Source organism: Heteronotia binoei, chromosome 4, assembly GCF_032191835.1.
Source record: "Heteronotia binoei isolate CCM8104 ecotype False Entrance Well chromosome 4, APGP_CSIRO_Hbin_v1, whole genome shotgun sequence".
Lineage (NCBI taxonomy): Eukaryota > Metazoa > Chordata > Lepidosauria > Squamata > Gekkonidae > Heteronotia > Heteronotia binoei.
Window position 1 is genome coordinate 61,237,107 of NC_083226.1, and position 14,587 is coordinate 61,251,693.

The following is a 14,587-nucleotide window of genomic DNA, read 5'->3' on the forward strand; positions in this document are numbered from 1 at the left end:
AATGCACAGACTCTTATCTGGGAGAATCAGGTTTGATTCGCCACTTTTCCACATGCATCTGCTGGAATTACCTTGGGTCCATGATCATTCTGTCAGAAACTGTTCTGCTCAAGAGTAGCTTCTATTAGAGCTCTCTCAGCCCCATCTACCTCACAGGGTGTCTGTTGTGGGGAGGGGAAGGGAAAGGAGATTGTAAGCTGTTCTGAGACTCCTTAGGGTAGTGAAGGGTGGGTTATAAATCTAGTCTCTTCTCTTCTAGTGTCTGATGAAGGGAGCTTTGACTCTCAGAAGTGTGTGCCCTGGTCTCTAAGGTGCTACTGGCCTGATTTACTGCAGACCAACACTTACCCTCTGAAATTAAATGTTAAGAGTGATTCTTCTTAACTCACCATGTTTGCCTCCACCTGAACTCCACTTGTATATTTGTGAAGAAAGCAAAGAGACATTCCTACAGAGCAACAGATCTATTAGAAATTAGATCCCCAGGGAGAAAAACTGTGCAGTTCCAAGGAGCTTCACTTTCAGCCATCCTACAGCTCTCTCTGTTCCAAACTCAAACTGTGCACTCTCTCACCTGTACCCTCCCCTCAGATGCATCGGTGTCATTTCCCAGCCTCCGATGGGTACTTAGCCAGAACTGTCAGAAGGCCATCTCCTGAAAGCTGCCATTGAGAAAACATCCACAGTTGTTAAGGGGCACTAATGTTCTTCTGTCATAGGATATCGGCCCCTTCTCAGCCACACTGGCAATGCCAGTTATAGGCTGGGGCTGCGCTTTGCCCTCCCAGAAGGAGGGAGGCTGACTTCGGCTTCCCGGCCATCCGGGAGTTAGAGGATGGGGCATGGTGTCGGAGCTATAAAGCCACGATCCCCGCCTGTGTGGCACAGTTCTTTCGTGGCTCTCGGCCCACCCACCCTATGCAGTACAGGTTTTTACCAGTCGCCTTATTAGGGGCCAGGTAGGAATTTTTTCATTTTTACAGAATTGGCCTATGTGAATTTGTTTTTTGCCTACCTTGTACTGCTTGATAGTGTAGGAAGTTTTGAGAGAAGTTTGGTAGATTTGGTCACTTGGCAGGATGAGGTATTGGCTACAGTCTTTTCAGGGGAGCACCTATGGCTCTGCACCAGTGGGTGCAGGTGGTCTGTATGAACGGGTAGATGGGGTGCAGATCACGACAAAGCCTCACCGGGGCGGATTTTTCCTGAGTGATTGATGCCGACAGAGGTGGAGGTGGAGTTTGGGCCTGGCCGCTCAGCACCAGTCAGATGATATTGGGCTCGTGCTGGGGGCAGGGTGGCTTGCCCTTCTAGGACAAGGCGGGGTCCTGTGTTTTGACCCCAGGGCTTGTTCTTGTAGGCCTATACCTCTTGCCATTCTTATTCGTTCAAGTTATGTTTCAATAAAGCAGCCCGGGTTTTATCCAACACACTGTGTCAGCCTCTTCATTCCGACTGGGGGGGGGGGGGGGGGCAAATGACTTTAGGCCAAACCATTCACAGCAAATGTGCAACAAACTCATAATAATATGCTTAAGATAATGTATGACCAATACTATACCTTGTTGTACTGAATCAATTCAGGTTGGTTTCTAATGCACATGTTAAGATTAGGATCCTAGTTTCTGAATTATCTATACACTTCTGTCTTTTAATCATTGATTGCCTTGGCATCTTTCTTGCTTCTGCAGAGTGGAAATCCCCTTTGTTTTTCAAATGATGCAATCCGGGCTAATCCATGGCTTGGCATTTTGGTTTGATGTGGCATTTGTCGGTTCACTGTACGTATTCCCACTCCCACCCTATCCTATGCTTTAAAATTTCAATTTAAGGAAAGAGGCCATTTTTACTTTCGGCCAAATATTCTTAGTCAAGTTGTCAACTGCCTAGTGTATGGAGGATTACGCTCAATTCTTGGATTTAGTTTTGAGGTGGCAAAATTGATGTGAATGTGATGTGGTAAGATATGATGTACCACCCCAGATACAAACCATGAGCTGATCTAGACATTATGCTTGCACAGGGATTAGCATACCAAACTTGTTCACTACAACTCAAATACACAACTCAGCTCCATGCAGTAAAATTTCATATTGTTGCAAGTGTCTGCCAGTGACTTGGTGCAGAGAAACTCCATCTGGGGAGTGTGAGGATGCTGGAGTAGCTCAAATTCTTCATATGTGAGATGGATGAGTGTTGGATTCCATCTTTGATACATAGTTTGTGCTTTAATTTGCATGATGATGAGACAGCAAACAAGGGAGTTTCAGCCTGGCATTCTTTTGATCCCAAAAGCAGTTGTTCCAGGAGAGCTGCACTGACTTTAGTAATGTGGGATTGCTGCTTGCTTAGGGTTCCTGGTGTAGTAGTCCAATGGCATTCCTTATTTTCTGAATAAGTATGTACTAGTGGGTTTTTTCCTTCACTTTCTTTTGATATATGCATATTTATTTCCTTGCTTTAAGGGTAACAGTTTGGCTATCAACTGCTCCAACAGAACCTCTGACTCATTGGTATCAAGTACGCTGCCTTCTTCAAACACCTCTCTTTGCCAAAGAAGGAGAAACTCTTTCAGGAAAAGTCCTGTTTGTAGCAAATAAGCGGTAAGTTGCCAGACTTTGACACTGCTTTCCTTGCCAAGAAAAAAAAGGCTATTTGCAAGGTTATGGAAATTATGAATGGGCGTGAACTGCATTTTTGCAATTTGATTCATGGTTTGTGGCTGAACCACAAACTAATATGCTGAGCCAATTTGTATTGTTTTGTGAGCCATTTAAAGTACTATTTGCTCCCCATGGATTTTAACAGAAAGCAGAAAGCAGGGGTTTCCAAACAGCTGAGTGTCTCAGAGCTATTTACACCAAATAGCTGGGTGGCTCAGAACCATTTAAACCAAGCACCTCAGCTCAGCTGTTTTTTTGTGGAGAACAGAAAGCAGGGGTTTCTGCTCTTCATGAACTTCCACAAATGGCATCAAAATTCATGAAAGTTTATGGTGGTTCTTCCATTCATGAGCATTGCTTCACGAATCATGAACCAGACAAAATTCATGACAAATTTTAGTTTGTCAGCTGGTTCATCATCATCCCCAGTGGAAGCAAAAATAAATTGCAATAAAAAGATGAAGTCTATTTTACATCAAAATTCACAGGGTAGAAAACGAACCTGTGTGTGTCCATGTATCCCAAAAAATGACTAGGAAAAAAACAAGTTTTACACTTGTGACAAGTGAATTTACTTTACATTTTTCTGCTGTTAAGCATGCTTATGCAAAATTTATATGCTTATGCTAAATGTTGCATAACTATCAATTTTTGTTGTGGGAAATACAGTGGGCAAGAAGAGCATTTCCTTTTCTTTAAAGTTGCTATAATTTAATGGTTTTAGAGAAGTAGCAAGAATTCATTACTGTAGATAACCTAGTGTGCCTTTAAAATTACTTACATTATTTGATTTCAGTATCTCTTAATACAGAGAAGAAAGCTATGTATATGTCACACTTTTACTTTTGTTTGCTAGTTGGTATAAATCCTTTCTAAGATTTGTTGATATGATCACAAGGATTAGAGCATGCAGAACCATTTTTTCTTCTGCTTATTTTTACATATCACTTGCATAAAAACGCTTTCAACATGGGATGTGAACTGAAGGTCTTATGAGCTTTCTCAAATTGCTCTGACAGATCTCTCATAGTAGATATGGTCAAATTCTGTGTGCATGGTAATCAGGAGATAGCATGGAATTGTGCTGAAATACATAACAAAATTAATCTGGTCATTGTGTTGGAAGAGTAAAGAAATTCACACTTTCATCCACAGACCTAAATAGCACCTGTCCAAAATTTCCCTGTGCCAAGTTTTCTGTACTGCCCTTCATGGTGCACGAAAAGTTTATTTATCCCTACTGGGATACTTTAGGTTGCTTCATGTCACTTCAGAATTGACAAGATCAGCAGGAGTAAGGTTGGATGACCAGACAGAGACAAAAAAGTCATCTCTGCCCAGCAAGAAAATGTGCTGGGATGTTACAATTTTTCTCACAGAACTCCAGCATGGGCACATTAGGACATAACAGTGCTAGTTGAACACATTATTGTTACTAGATTTCTAAAGTTTAGCACCTGGCTAAGACTTTGAAATTGCAATCATTAAGTACTATTCTGATTTTGGTGTTCCTTTCAGTTTTAAGGCTGAACTACATATTATGTTTGACATGTCACTGCCACATAGACTTAAGTTAGTTGTGAGTTCCTTTGTTGGAATGCATTTCTTAAATGCGTGCCTCATCCTCTGTGCTTTTGTCTCAACCTCAGACAGCCCTGATAGGGCAGTATTGCCTCACTGGCAACTTGATACATGCTAATGTCAATGAACCATGTGCCCCTGGGGGCAGGAAAATAGCATGGGGAGAAGAGGCAGGAGTTCCTTCTGCTTGTATGAAATGGTCTCAGTCTGATTCAGGGATTCACATGATTGAGAACTTAGTTCCCACAAGGTGCTCAGAGCTGACCCCTGGAAGTCCCCACTGCAATCATGTGTCAAGTGAAACATGTAGCACTTGGGAGGGCTCATGGAGTATCCCACAAAATCCGGATTTGGTTAAGGACTGGATCTCAGCAAGGTAAGAGTACAATCTGATCCAAAACAACTAAACAGCAGAGAAAATAGGGATCTGGAACTAGAATCTAGCAGAGTAAAGTTGTTCAAGGCAAAGGATGAGGAATAGGTAGGATTTCAAAGCTAAAGGAACCTCTCAGAAGCTTGCCAAAAGCCTGTTCCTACTCTGCTGCTTGATGGCTGAGGCCAAGATAACCATAGCACAGGTGTAATGGAGTAGCCCTGAAAGCAAATACTTTGTGTCTCTGGTTTGGTTGTTTAGATTTTTAAAAATGTCTACAGCCTACACCCTTTAAAAATCCAAGCAAATACAGTAACCTTTCAGTCCCTCCTGAACATATCTTGAGGTGGCGCTGTTACCTCAGCCACCTCACCAACTGAAGGAGCCCATTCCATAGGATGGGAGCTATGATGGAAAAGGGTTTGATATCAAGAAGCTACCTGAAGTGATATAATTTTATTGTGTATAGGGATATGCATTTGGATATTTACAGATATTTATATTTACAATATAAACCTGAAAAATACCTTATTTATATTTGGGATAGATATATTTAGTATTAGGGATTCTCAGGAAGATTGGTATCCAAGTCACAAATATTTCTAGAAATATTTGGGAATATCCAGGGCAGGCATTCTAAAGACCCTGGGCCTGTTCCCTCTCCTCCATTTTACAGGTTTCCTAAAAAAACAGGAGGGAGGGGGAAGGAAGTCATTCTACTAGGGAAAGTTATATTACAGGGAAAGACTATAATTGTCTGCCACAATCATGATAATTCTGTCATTGTCCTCCCCTCTGACCATAGGCAAAGAGACTAAAAAGCAGGCTTGGCCATAGCTTGACTACTTTTAAAAAGATTTTTTAGGGGGAGTAATAGAATTTGGAGAGGAATTTTCCAACTGCAGATAATAATTTTAAAAATGGCTAAAAACCTCATGATGGAGAGGCATTCCAACAGCCTCTCTTATGCTTTCAGTTGTGCTCTAGAGCAGGGGCCATCAACCCCCAGGCCGCAGACCAGTACTGGGCCATGGCCTGGCCTTTTCCGGGCCACCCTGCCTCGCCACCCCCCCCAACCCCACGCAGCCTCACCGTCCCCTGCCTGTGGTGCCTCCTCCTCCTCCTTCTGTTTTTATACTATTAAGGCTGGGGAAGGGGTCGTGAAGTGCCTTCAGGGCTCTGTAAAGGCTGACCTCCCCCTGCCAATTACCTGATAATCCGCGAAACTGTAGCAGGCAGCGGCTGCTGAAAAAGCTGTGTGGCCCTTGCCTCCTGCCCTTTGGAAGGAGGCAAGGGCTGCACGGTTTTTTCAGTGGCCCTGGTTTCGCGCAGTTTCCCAGCCAATCAGGTAATCGGCGGGGGGTGGGGTCAGCCTATACGGAGCCCAGAAGGCTCGGGGAGGCAGCGAGGCTTTGTGGCGCCGTGGGGAGGGTGTGTGAGGTTGAATTCGGTGCCCCCACCTTGGCAGCCCTAGGACTGTGGTGGGCCACCAGGCCCTGGGCCTGGGCTCTGGGGCCAAAAAGGTTGGGGACCACTGCTTTAGAGAGATAAGGAGTTTTTGCAAGCATCTCATTCACCAGGAAACCGAAGATGTAATTCCTATAGGTCTGGAAAACCCTAATTAAGGACTCTGGAGACCTTGCTACTATATTACAGAATAGCATCCCAATTATTTGTGCAGTGGTCAGGAAACTGTGGAGGCTCCATTTTTCAGCCCTCCCATCACTGCAAGGTAAGCTATGACTGGGATAGGAAAGGGGGCAATGGTAGAGCTACCAAGAAATGTAGTGATATGATGTGCTGATTCCAAATTGGACTCAAACCTTGGAAGAATTTCAGCCAGACTTGGAGGGTATGGATGTGGCCTTAAACAAACAAAAGAGTGGTATTCAGATTTTGTGAAGGACTTAAATACCATTATTTGAAGTAGGGGTGTTTGGGTCCCCAAGTACAGTTTAAAGCATTTTGGGAGAAGGGATTCCAGAATTATTCAGCTCCCATTACTCTCTTTTGGGGGCTTTTTTACAGGAGTAGATATTTTTTACTGGAGTAGATGTTTTTCAACCAAATTGCAGGGATCCTAGTCCTGCCTGTCTACTGAAGACCACCCAAATTTCAAGCAAATTGGATAAAGGGGTCCAATTCTATGAGCCTCCGAATAACATGCTTCCAGCCATCTTACTTGTCTTCATAGTTTCCTTTGGGAAGGGGGGATTCAAAGAAGCCAGTAGCCAAACATAAAGCAACCACTGGCCAAAAGCCTTCAAATGCAAACAAGCCCAACAAAACCAATATCAAACAAGAGAATCCCAGTTGAGAAGTCCAACAAAATCACTATCAAAGCAGAGCATCTCAGCAGAACCAACTTAAGCAAGGGACACCTGCGGGCCCAACACAATCAATGTTCCATTGGAAAATCCCAGCGGGACCTCTGTAAGTGAGGGACACTTTTGCAAGCCCAACACAAATAATGTCAAACCAGGGAATCCCAGCAGAACTCAGGGCCAGTGTAACATGCCTAACAGACCCAACAGTTTTAATTTGCCTGGAAAACTTGTAAAATTGAAGAAAAACATGGCTGGGAGCCTTGAAATGCCAGCCTCAAATATTTTCAGATATTCACAAATATATTCAGAATTTTTGAGGAATCAATGTCTGGTATTCACTCTGATACTCAATATCGCCCCCCAACAACCCCCCCCCAATAAAGTGTGCGTGTTTTGGGGGGGCGGATTTGAACTTGGAATATCTAAATGCACATCCCTATCAGAGGAGAACATTCAAAGCCTGTCCATACCAAATTCAGTACCATCATTAACTCATGCCTTTCACAAGGATAGTTCTGTTTAATTGAATCAATTGATTAAGGCGGGGGGTGTCTCATTAACTTAACCAATGTTACAAATTAGTATGTTTAAGCCTAACTTGTATGCATCAAAACACAAACAAATAGAGCACCAGTTACTCTGGCAAACTTAATAAAAGTTATTATAAAAGCAATAGCCATTTTAAAAAGTTTTTTTTCTGATTCATGATACAGGCAGAGTTACGACATCCAGATTGTTGCTGCAGTGGATGAGACTGGCTTTAAGTCAGGCAATGTCCTTGATTTAAAGAATCCATTTTTTAGGTAAGAAAGTCTCTTAGCTAAGATTCATCTTTGGCAAATATATTTACTAGTCTCCACTGTGTGAAACAGTCTCTGTGAATGTGTTAAGAAGACCTCTTTATTTGAAGGCCTTCAGGAAAGAGTGTAAGATGGACATTTTAGAAGGACATTTAAGAAGTCATAGAACGGTAGCCAAGTGGTAATTTTAATGGCAGACTGGATTTATAAATTGCTGTTCTGGCTGCTACAAAGTTTTGATTGTGTATTTGCTTTCATTTGTATGTTGTTACCCCCTGAGTTTCAGATTTCTGGAAGGCAGATTTTATAGGTATTTTAAATCAATAAAATCTGACACTGTTTTTTAAAAATCAGAATTCTTGCCTTTTCACCAATCTTAGTTAACAGAAATTCTTTAAAAGTTAATACATTGCGATGATCTGAGTTTCTCACAAGAGAATGCTGTGTACTTGTTTGGCATTATATGAATGTTGTCTTCTCTAGCTTGTGAGAGAAGGAAATGAGTACACTGAAATATATCCATGGATTCCCTTTTGTTAAGTGAGGAATCTTTCTCCATCAGAGAAAGTCTTCTGACTTAATGGAATGAAGTCCTTTGATCCAACACATTGTAAACTAGGTGAAGCAATGCATTTGAAACACAGCATCAAGAGGGCTACAATAGAGAGCCACAGGTGCAAACATAACCTTAGAAGTGTGTTTATTTTTCCTGATGTATTATAGAGAAAGTCTCAATCTTTACTCTTTATTCTCTTGAATGACAACTATTTGCATTATGTTGGATAACTGTACTGTTCAAGTGTAGATGTGAGATGAAAGATTTAGTGACAATGTTATGGCCTGCTGACTGAACTGAGATTGACATATTGAAGGAAAATTAGAGACTAAAGGCAGAGCAGAAAACAGAGAGGTCGTAGACAGGTGGCTGCATAATTGCTTGCTCAAATGCCATTAAATATATGTCAAGACATACTGTCATGGTGGCAGTATTACCAGCTAGATAATTTTAAGGTACAATTTGTCATGATCTTGTTCCTCAGCAGTGAAATTTGTACTGGAATTTCTTTCAGTGTTTGGGATGAAGTGGTTAGAAAGATGTAGCAATTTATGTTTGCTTCAGAGGATATACTTCTGTTCCACATTTAACCAGTGACCAACAGGAAGCTACTGTGGAAGAAGAGGGTGCAAGCTTAACAGTTGTACAGGGACATGAGGGGAGGCAGCAGATCCAAAGCTTGGGCCCTTCTTTGGTTGCAACAACTGGATGGTGGTCAAGTTTGATACAGCTGACCATGGTTGATGTTGGTACATCAGTAGAGACCAAAGATAATTATGTGGTCAGTCACATGGAATCAGTGATGCTGTCTGAAGTATAGATCTTAACTAAATAGTTAAGTGAGCCTTTTTATATTCATCCATGTCTGGATGGATACATACATTTATACATATATAACAATACCTGATCCCCTCGTCTGATGAAGTGTGCTTAAGGGAGCGCACGAAAGCTTACGTTCTGAATAAAAATTGGTTGGTCTTAAAAATGCAACTTGATTCCTGCTTTGTTCTATATAATCTCATGCGACTAAACTGTGTTCTTCTTCACAGTCTCTGTGCTTTCCACCACATGGGTTCTTCACCTGTACAGTTGTGGTCAAATTTTTCTACTGTAGTTCTCCTTCAGTGGAGGATGTCATCCAAGCTGTTTAGATCACGCCTCCTCTTGCTCCAGGCAGGGCTATGCAAATTTTGCATGACTCTCCTGAGCCAGAGTGAGGCTGCCCTTCCAGTTTCAATAGCCCTGAAGTGCCAGCAAGATGCTTGAGCCTAGCTCTGTTTCTTCTGATTAACAATAATAAAAAAATATTACCTCTTGGATCTTACTGGCATGGAGGAGGACAAACTTTCCATGAAGATGCCTGGATGAGGATCTAAAAAAAATACATCCTTAAGAACAAATTCTCCATCCAAAGCTTTGGGTACCAGAGAATGGCAGACTAAAGACCCAGCCATCTGCTGCAGGCAAGACAGGAAGACCCAAGACTTCAGGTATCTCTTTCGCAACTGCTGGAAACTCTGCAGAGGCCCCTTCAGACCGCCGCAGGTCACATGGAGCCATTCATGGCTGAGGTTTCCCATCTTGGCTCAGAAGCTTCTGGCTCTACAGGGAATGCTTGAAACAAAGTCAGAGGTGAGATTCCTCACCCCACAAGTGACAGAGACATGATCTGAGTGGATTGGAGACCAGGAGCAATGTGGTGGAACAGTCTCCATTCCTGCAAGCCTTTCTGGTTCGTTTGGCAAGTGCGGAAAGCCCCAATATGGTGACCGCACCATTTTTGCCCACCCTTTTCAACTTGGCTCTAACAGACTGGCTTATGTAGGCCTGGAGATCAGCCTGGATGTCCCTTCTCCAATAGTTATTGCCACCTTCAACCATTCCTGGGACACAGTTACCAGGATCAATGGCCCATGTAGGGACCAGGGAGTCTGGTGGCCAGGCCTGCAGCTACAGGGGGCCTGTGGGGGCCCTGCCCCCTGACTTCCTGTCAAGTGCTTCAAGCTTCCCCCCTCCCCCCTGCTACCACCACAGGGGTGAAAGCTGAGAGGCTGGTGGCTGCCCCCTCTTTCCTCCCAATATTTACATTGCACATGAAGGGTTCTTAGGAGCAGCTGCTGCTTCTCCCAGGCCTTTAAATAATGCAAGAGGGGCAGCAGCTGCTCCTAGGTACCCCTCCCGTGTAATTTAACTCATTGTGGGGAGAGGATGGCCCTTGCCTCTCAGCTTTCATCCCCGTGCTCCCCAGGTGGTGGTAGTGGTAGGGGGTGGGAAGGAAGATCGGGTGCCCTGAGTCACAGCCACAGTGGCCAGGGCAGGGGGAGCTGTTGGGTGTCCCCTGAGTTTTTATATGCCCCCCCAGGCCTGCTGGTGGCCAAGGGCACAGGTGAAAAAGAGATAAAAGAAGAATTGTCCCCTCTCCTTCTCCCAGCTCTTTTCCCTCAGAGGAAGTTTCATTTCCACCTAGACCCAAATGTCCCAAAATGATGGCAAGTAAAAAGCATTCAAGTACCTAACACAGGGAGGCTTTTGATGAAGAGGATGGATCCTCATCTTTCACTGTGGGGTCTACAAGACCAAAAAAGACCTTGCCAAGCCCCAAACACAGCAGGGTCAGGTTCAGAATCTGAGGTGGAGGAGATCCATTCAGCCAAGGCTTCTATGCCAGCAAGTTCTGACAAGGAGGCAGAATGGTCAGGGGAGGACTTTGATTCACAGGACAGCATCTAAGTTATTACCAAAGGCGTCTTTAAAAGGTCATATCTGCCTTATATTGTCAACTAGATATTCTGGAAAAGACCGGTTCCTTAGCCTCTGACAAACTAGATAGAAGGGAATTTATGAGACCATCTAAATGATCTTGGGTCTGCCATTCCCAGATTTGTTTTTGACAAAGTCTTGAGAGCTGACTGGTCTGTTCTGGGCAATGGTACTTCCTTAACAGCATTGCCCAAAAAATCACACTCTACCAGAGGAGACCAAGGAAGAGCTCAAGGTCCCCTTAGTTGATGCCCCTGTCATCACCCTTCATTCAGGGGCCATTCTTTCTAAGGATGGGTACAATGTCTTAAAAGATTTGGTAGACAGGAAGAATAAAACAGCTCTTTAAACGTCTCATTAGGCATCTTCCCTCACTATCAGGGCTTCAGCTGTTCTTTCAAATTTTGTCAGAGCTATCATGATCTGGGCTGACAATGTTCAGGATATGGGGACTGATCCTTAAAATCAAGAGAATGGCAGAGTTTGTGATAGATGCATCCTAAGACACCATACACTTCTGTGCTAGAGCACAGGTGACAAATGTGGTCAGAAGAAACTGGTGACTAAAGCACTGGAAGGTAGAGATCTTCTGTCTAAATCCAATTTGCCTGCAAATAAATCCTTGGGCAGGTTACTGTTCAGAGAAGGGGAACTAGACAAGGTGTTAGTGGAGACTTAAGAGAAGAAGAAAGCAATGCCATCTGCCTTTTATACTAAGGATAAAGACATCAGAAGTAAAACTTTCCACTCCTTTCATAACTACAGAACTGCAAGAGGCTGAGAGGTCAGGATTTTCAGGAATAACCATGACTTTATATGCCGTTCCAGATTCCAACATGGACAGTTGCCATCTAACAAGCAGGTTAGGAACGTTTCAGGCAAAAGACCCCCACTGCCTGACTACTTGATAGGAAGTCAGCTCCAGAACTTTCCCCAGAAAAACTCTACAACCAACCAGTGGGTTCTTTATCATCATTAAACATGGCTACAAGATAAGAGTTTTCTTCTCCCCCCCCCCCCCGATTCATTCCATCTCCAGTTCCCAAGTCAAAACAAAAGCATTGCTTACTTTTGGAAGCAGTCCAGAACCTTCTTTCTATTGAGGCAATCAAACCAGATTTCCTTCATCAACAATTTTATAGAGTCTACTCAAGCCTCTTTGTAGTTCCCAAAAGATCAGGCAATTGGAGAGAGTTTGAGAGAGCTGAATCAGTAGGTAAAGAGGCTAAAGTTCTGTATGGAATCTCTTTATTCTGTCCTTCAAATTATATAGCAGAATACTTATCTAGCATCTCTGGACCTCAGGGAAGTTCATCTACACATCCCCATTCACCAGTCTTCCAGTCAGTTCCTGCATTTCTCCTTTCAGGGCCATCACTTCCAATAGAAAGCCTTATCTTTTGGCCTTTCGTCTTCGCCAAGAGTTTTCACCAAGGTCCTAATAGCACTGATAGTCATTTTGAGACAACAGAGGATTCACATTTACCCCTTTCTTGGGATGATATCCTGATCAGAGCCAAGGATACCAGATCAGTGATCAGGGATTCCAGAGTCACAATTAAACTACAGACTTTCTGATAAACCTACAGAAAAGGAACTTCACTCCATCCAGAGACTTAGTTCATTTGGGAGACAGGGTAAATATGGGACTGGTGAAAGTTTTTCTTCCTCTGGAAAAGCAGTTGAAAGTAGTGGACATAGTGAAGAAGATTCATAAGCAAGAGTTCCCAGATCTCATGCATCTATCAGCAATACTGGGACTCCTAATATTGACAATAGGCCTTGTGTCATGGGCCCTCTTACACACAAGACCCTTGCAGTGGACAGTCCTACCTCATCAGGAAGACATCAGCAAGAGAATCACAGTAACTTCTGTTCTGTGGAGATCCTTGAGATGATGGACCCTGCAGAAAAACCTGATCAAGAGGATAAGTTTCTGGAGGGGGCGTGGTTGCAGAACTTCTGGTTGGCCACACTCTACTCTCTCTCCCGATACTCCCTTTGGATACTATACAATTGCACTGAAACTAAGGCACAGTTTTGCATATACTGCACAAGGTCTGTGATGGGAAGAACCAAAGGAAAAAAAGATGGCAAAAATCCCCCAAAGAGACCACAAACAAGGTAAGAGTCTGACTCAGAAGACGAGTTGCAGTTGGAGTTATTCTCCTTAGAGAAAATAGTGTCAGGAGGAGCGGGACTAGGTACAAGTTTTCAAACAATAATGAATGTTCTTACGGAAATGAAAAATGAATGTAGCCAAGGCATTGACTGTATAAAAGGGGAGATTGAATATTTAAAAACAGAAGTGGGGAAACAGTCAAGAAACTGTTGAACCAATGCATTAGAAGTTTGAACAACTGACAATGGCAATGAAGGAAACAAAAGTGAAAGCAGAAACGGCCATACAAGAAATGAAAAAAGCAGCTAAGGATTTGAAAGCATTAAAGATTTTTGAGATGTGGGCAAAGAACAAAATTATACTGCAGGACATAAAATTAAGAGAATGCAGAGCTAAAATCAGAGGAGTTTCAAAGAATTACTCATCAGGAGAAGACCTGGGCATACCTTTAAAAGCTTGGCTCCCATCTCTGCTTGGACTAACAGCTTTAAATAAAAAGGTAACAGCCTTTTGTTTGCCTTTGTCGAAAAACACCCCATCTGAAGTGACTCCAGATATCTTAGTGGAATGTGTAGACATTCAGCAAAAGAATAAATTACTCCAAATGGCAAGAGAAAAACAAGGTTTGCAATTGGCCAGCATTATAGTGCAGCTCTTCCCTGACCCTCCCCAGTGAGTTTCTTGCTGCATGGAGAAGACTGTGAGGAGTGGCTGATAAGCTAAATACAAATGGTATTAAATTTCACTGGCTACCTCTGGGACACATTATTGTTCATCTGGATGGTAAAACCTACACAGCCTTCGATGAATTATCTGGAAAGCAATTGCTAGCAGCATGTGTAAAATCACAGAAATTAGTAAGAAAAAAAAAAAAGATCTGAAAATTTGTTAAGAATAATTTAAGGCGCAATTTAAAGATTAAAATGTTGTGAAAGATGTAAGGTCCTTTGTGTAACATTAAATAGAAAGGTTTCAAGTAATATTCGTTATTGGTTTATGGTTATGTAATATTAGTAATGTTCTTGGGTTTTATTAAACAGAAATGTAAAAATAAGTAGTTGGAAATATACAAATTAAGTTTGGATTGAAGCATTGGGCATTAAAAGGAGAGAGAGGGCGCCTCCCCACATTAGCCTCTCTAACAGGAGGGAGGACATTTCCTGCCCCCGCCGAGTTCTCTTGGCTCCAGAATGAGAGGCAGCCATTTGGTTTTTTTCTTTTTTATCTAGATGAAGCTGACTTCTTGGAAGGCAGATATATGGGGGGGGGGGGGAAATGGATAACAGATAGTTAGTGGACGAAAGTTTAATCTAGAAGATATGAAGGTAATCAGGTTGATATGAATATTGCTATTAAGGTGATTAGGATAAAATGAAATTGGGGAACTGAATGGTACAGAGGAAAC

The 14,587-nt window shown here is 42.7% G+C and overlaps 1 protein-coding gene across 6 annotated transcripts in view; it reads left to right on the forward strand.

The window, feature by feature from the left end:
- LOC132570576 (histone-arginine methyltransferase CARM1-like) overlaps positions 1-14,587 on the forward strand; it is a 98,354-nt gene that overhangs the window by 80,013 nt on the left and 3,754 nt on the right. For 2 of the 6 annotated variants that reach the window (XM_060237393.1, XM_060237395.1), the window contains exons 10-12: positions 1,692-1,781; positions 2,466-2,603; positions 7,658-7,747. In XM_060237393.1, coding sequence (XP_060093376.1) covers positions 1,692-1,781; positions 2,466-2,603; positions 7,658-7,747 — 318 coding nt within the window. Of the gene's footprint in view, positions 1-1,691; positions 1,782-2,465; positions 2,604-7,657; positions 8,095-14,587 lie in introns of those variants that run through there. The other 4 variants (XM_060237397.1, XM_060237394.1, XM_060237398.1 and 1 more) reach the window with 3 other exon arrangements.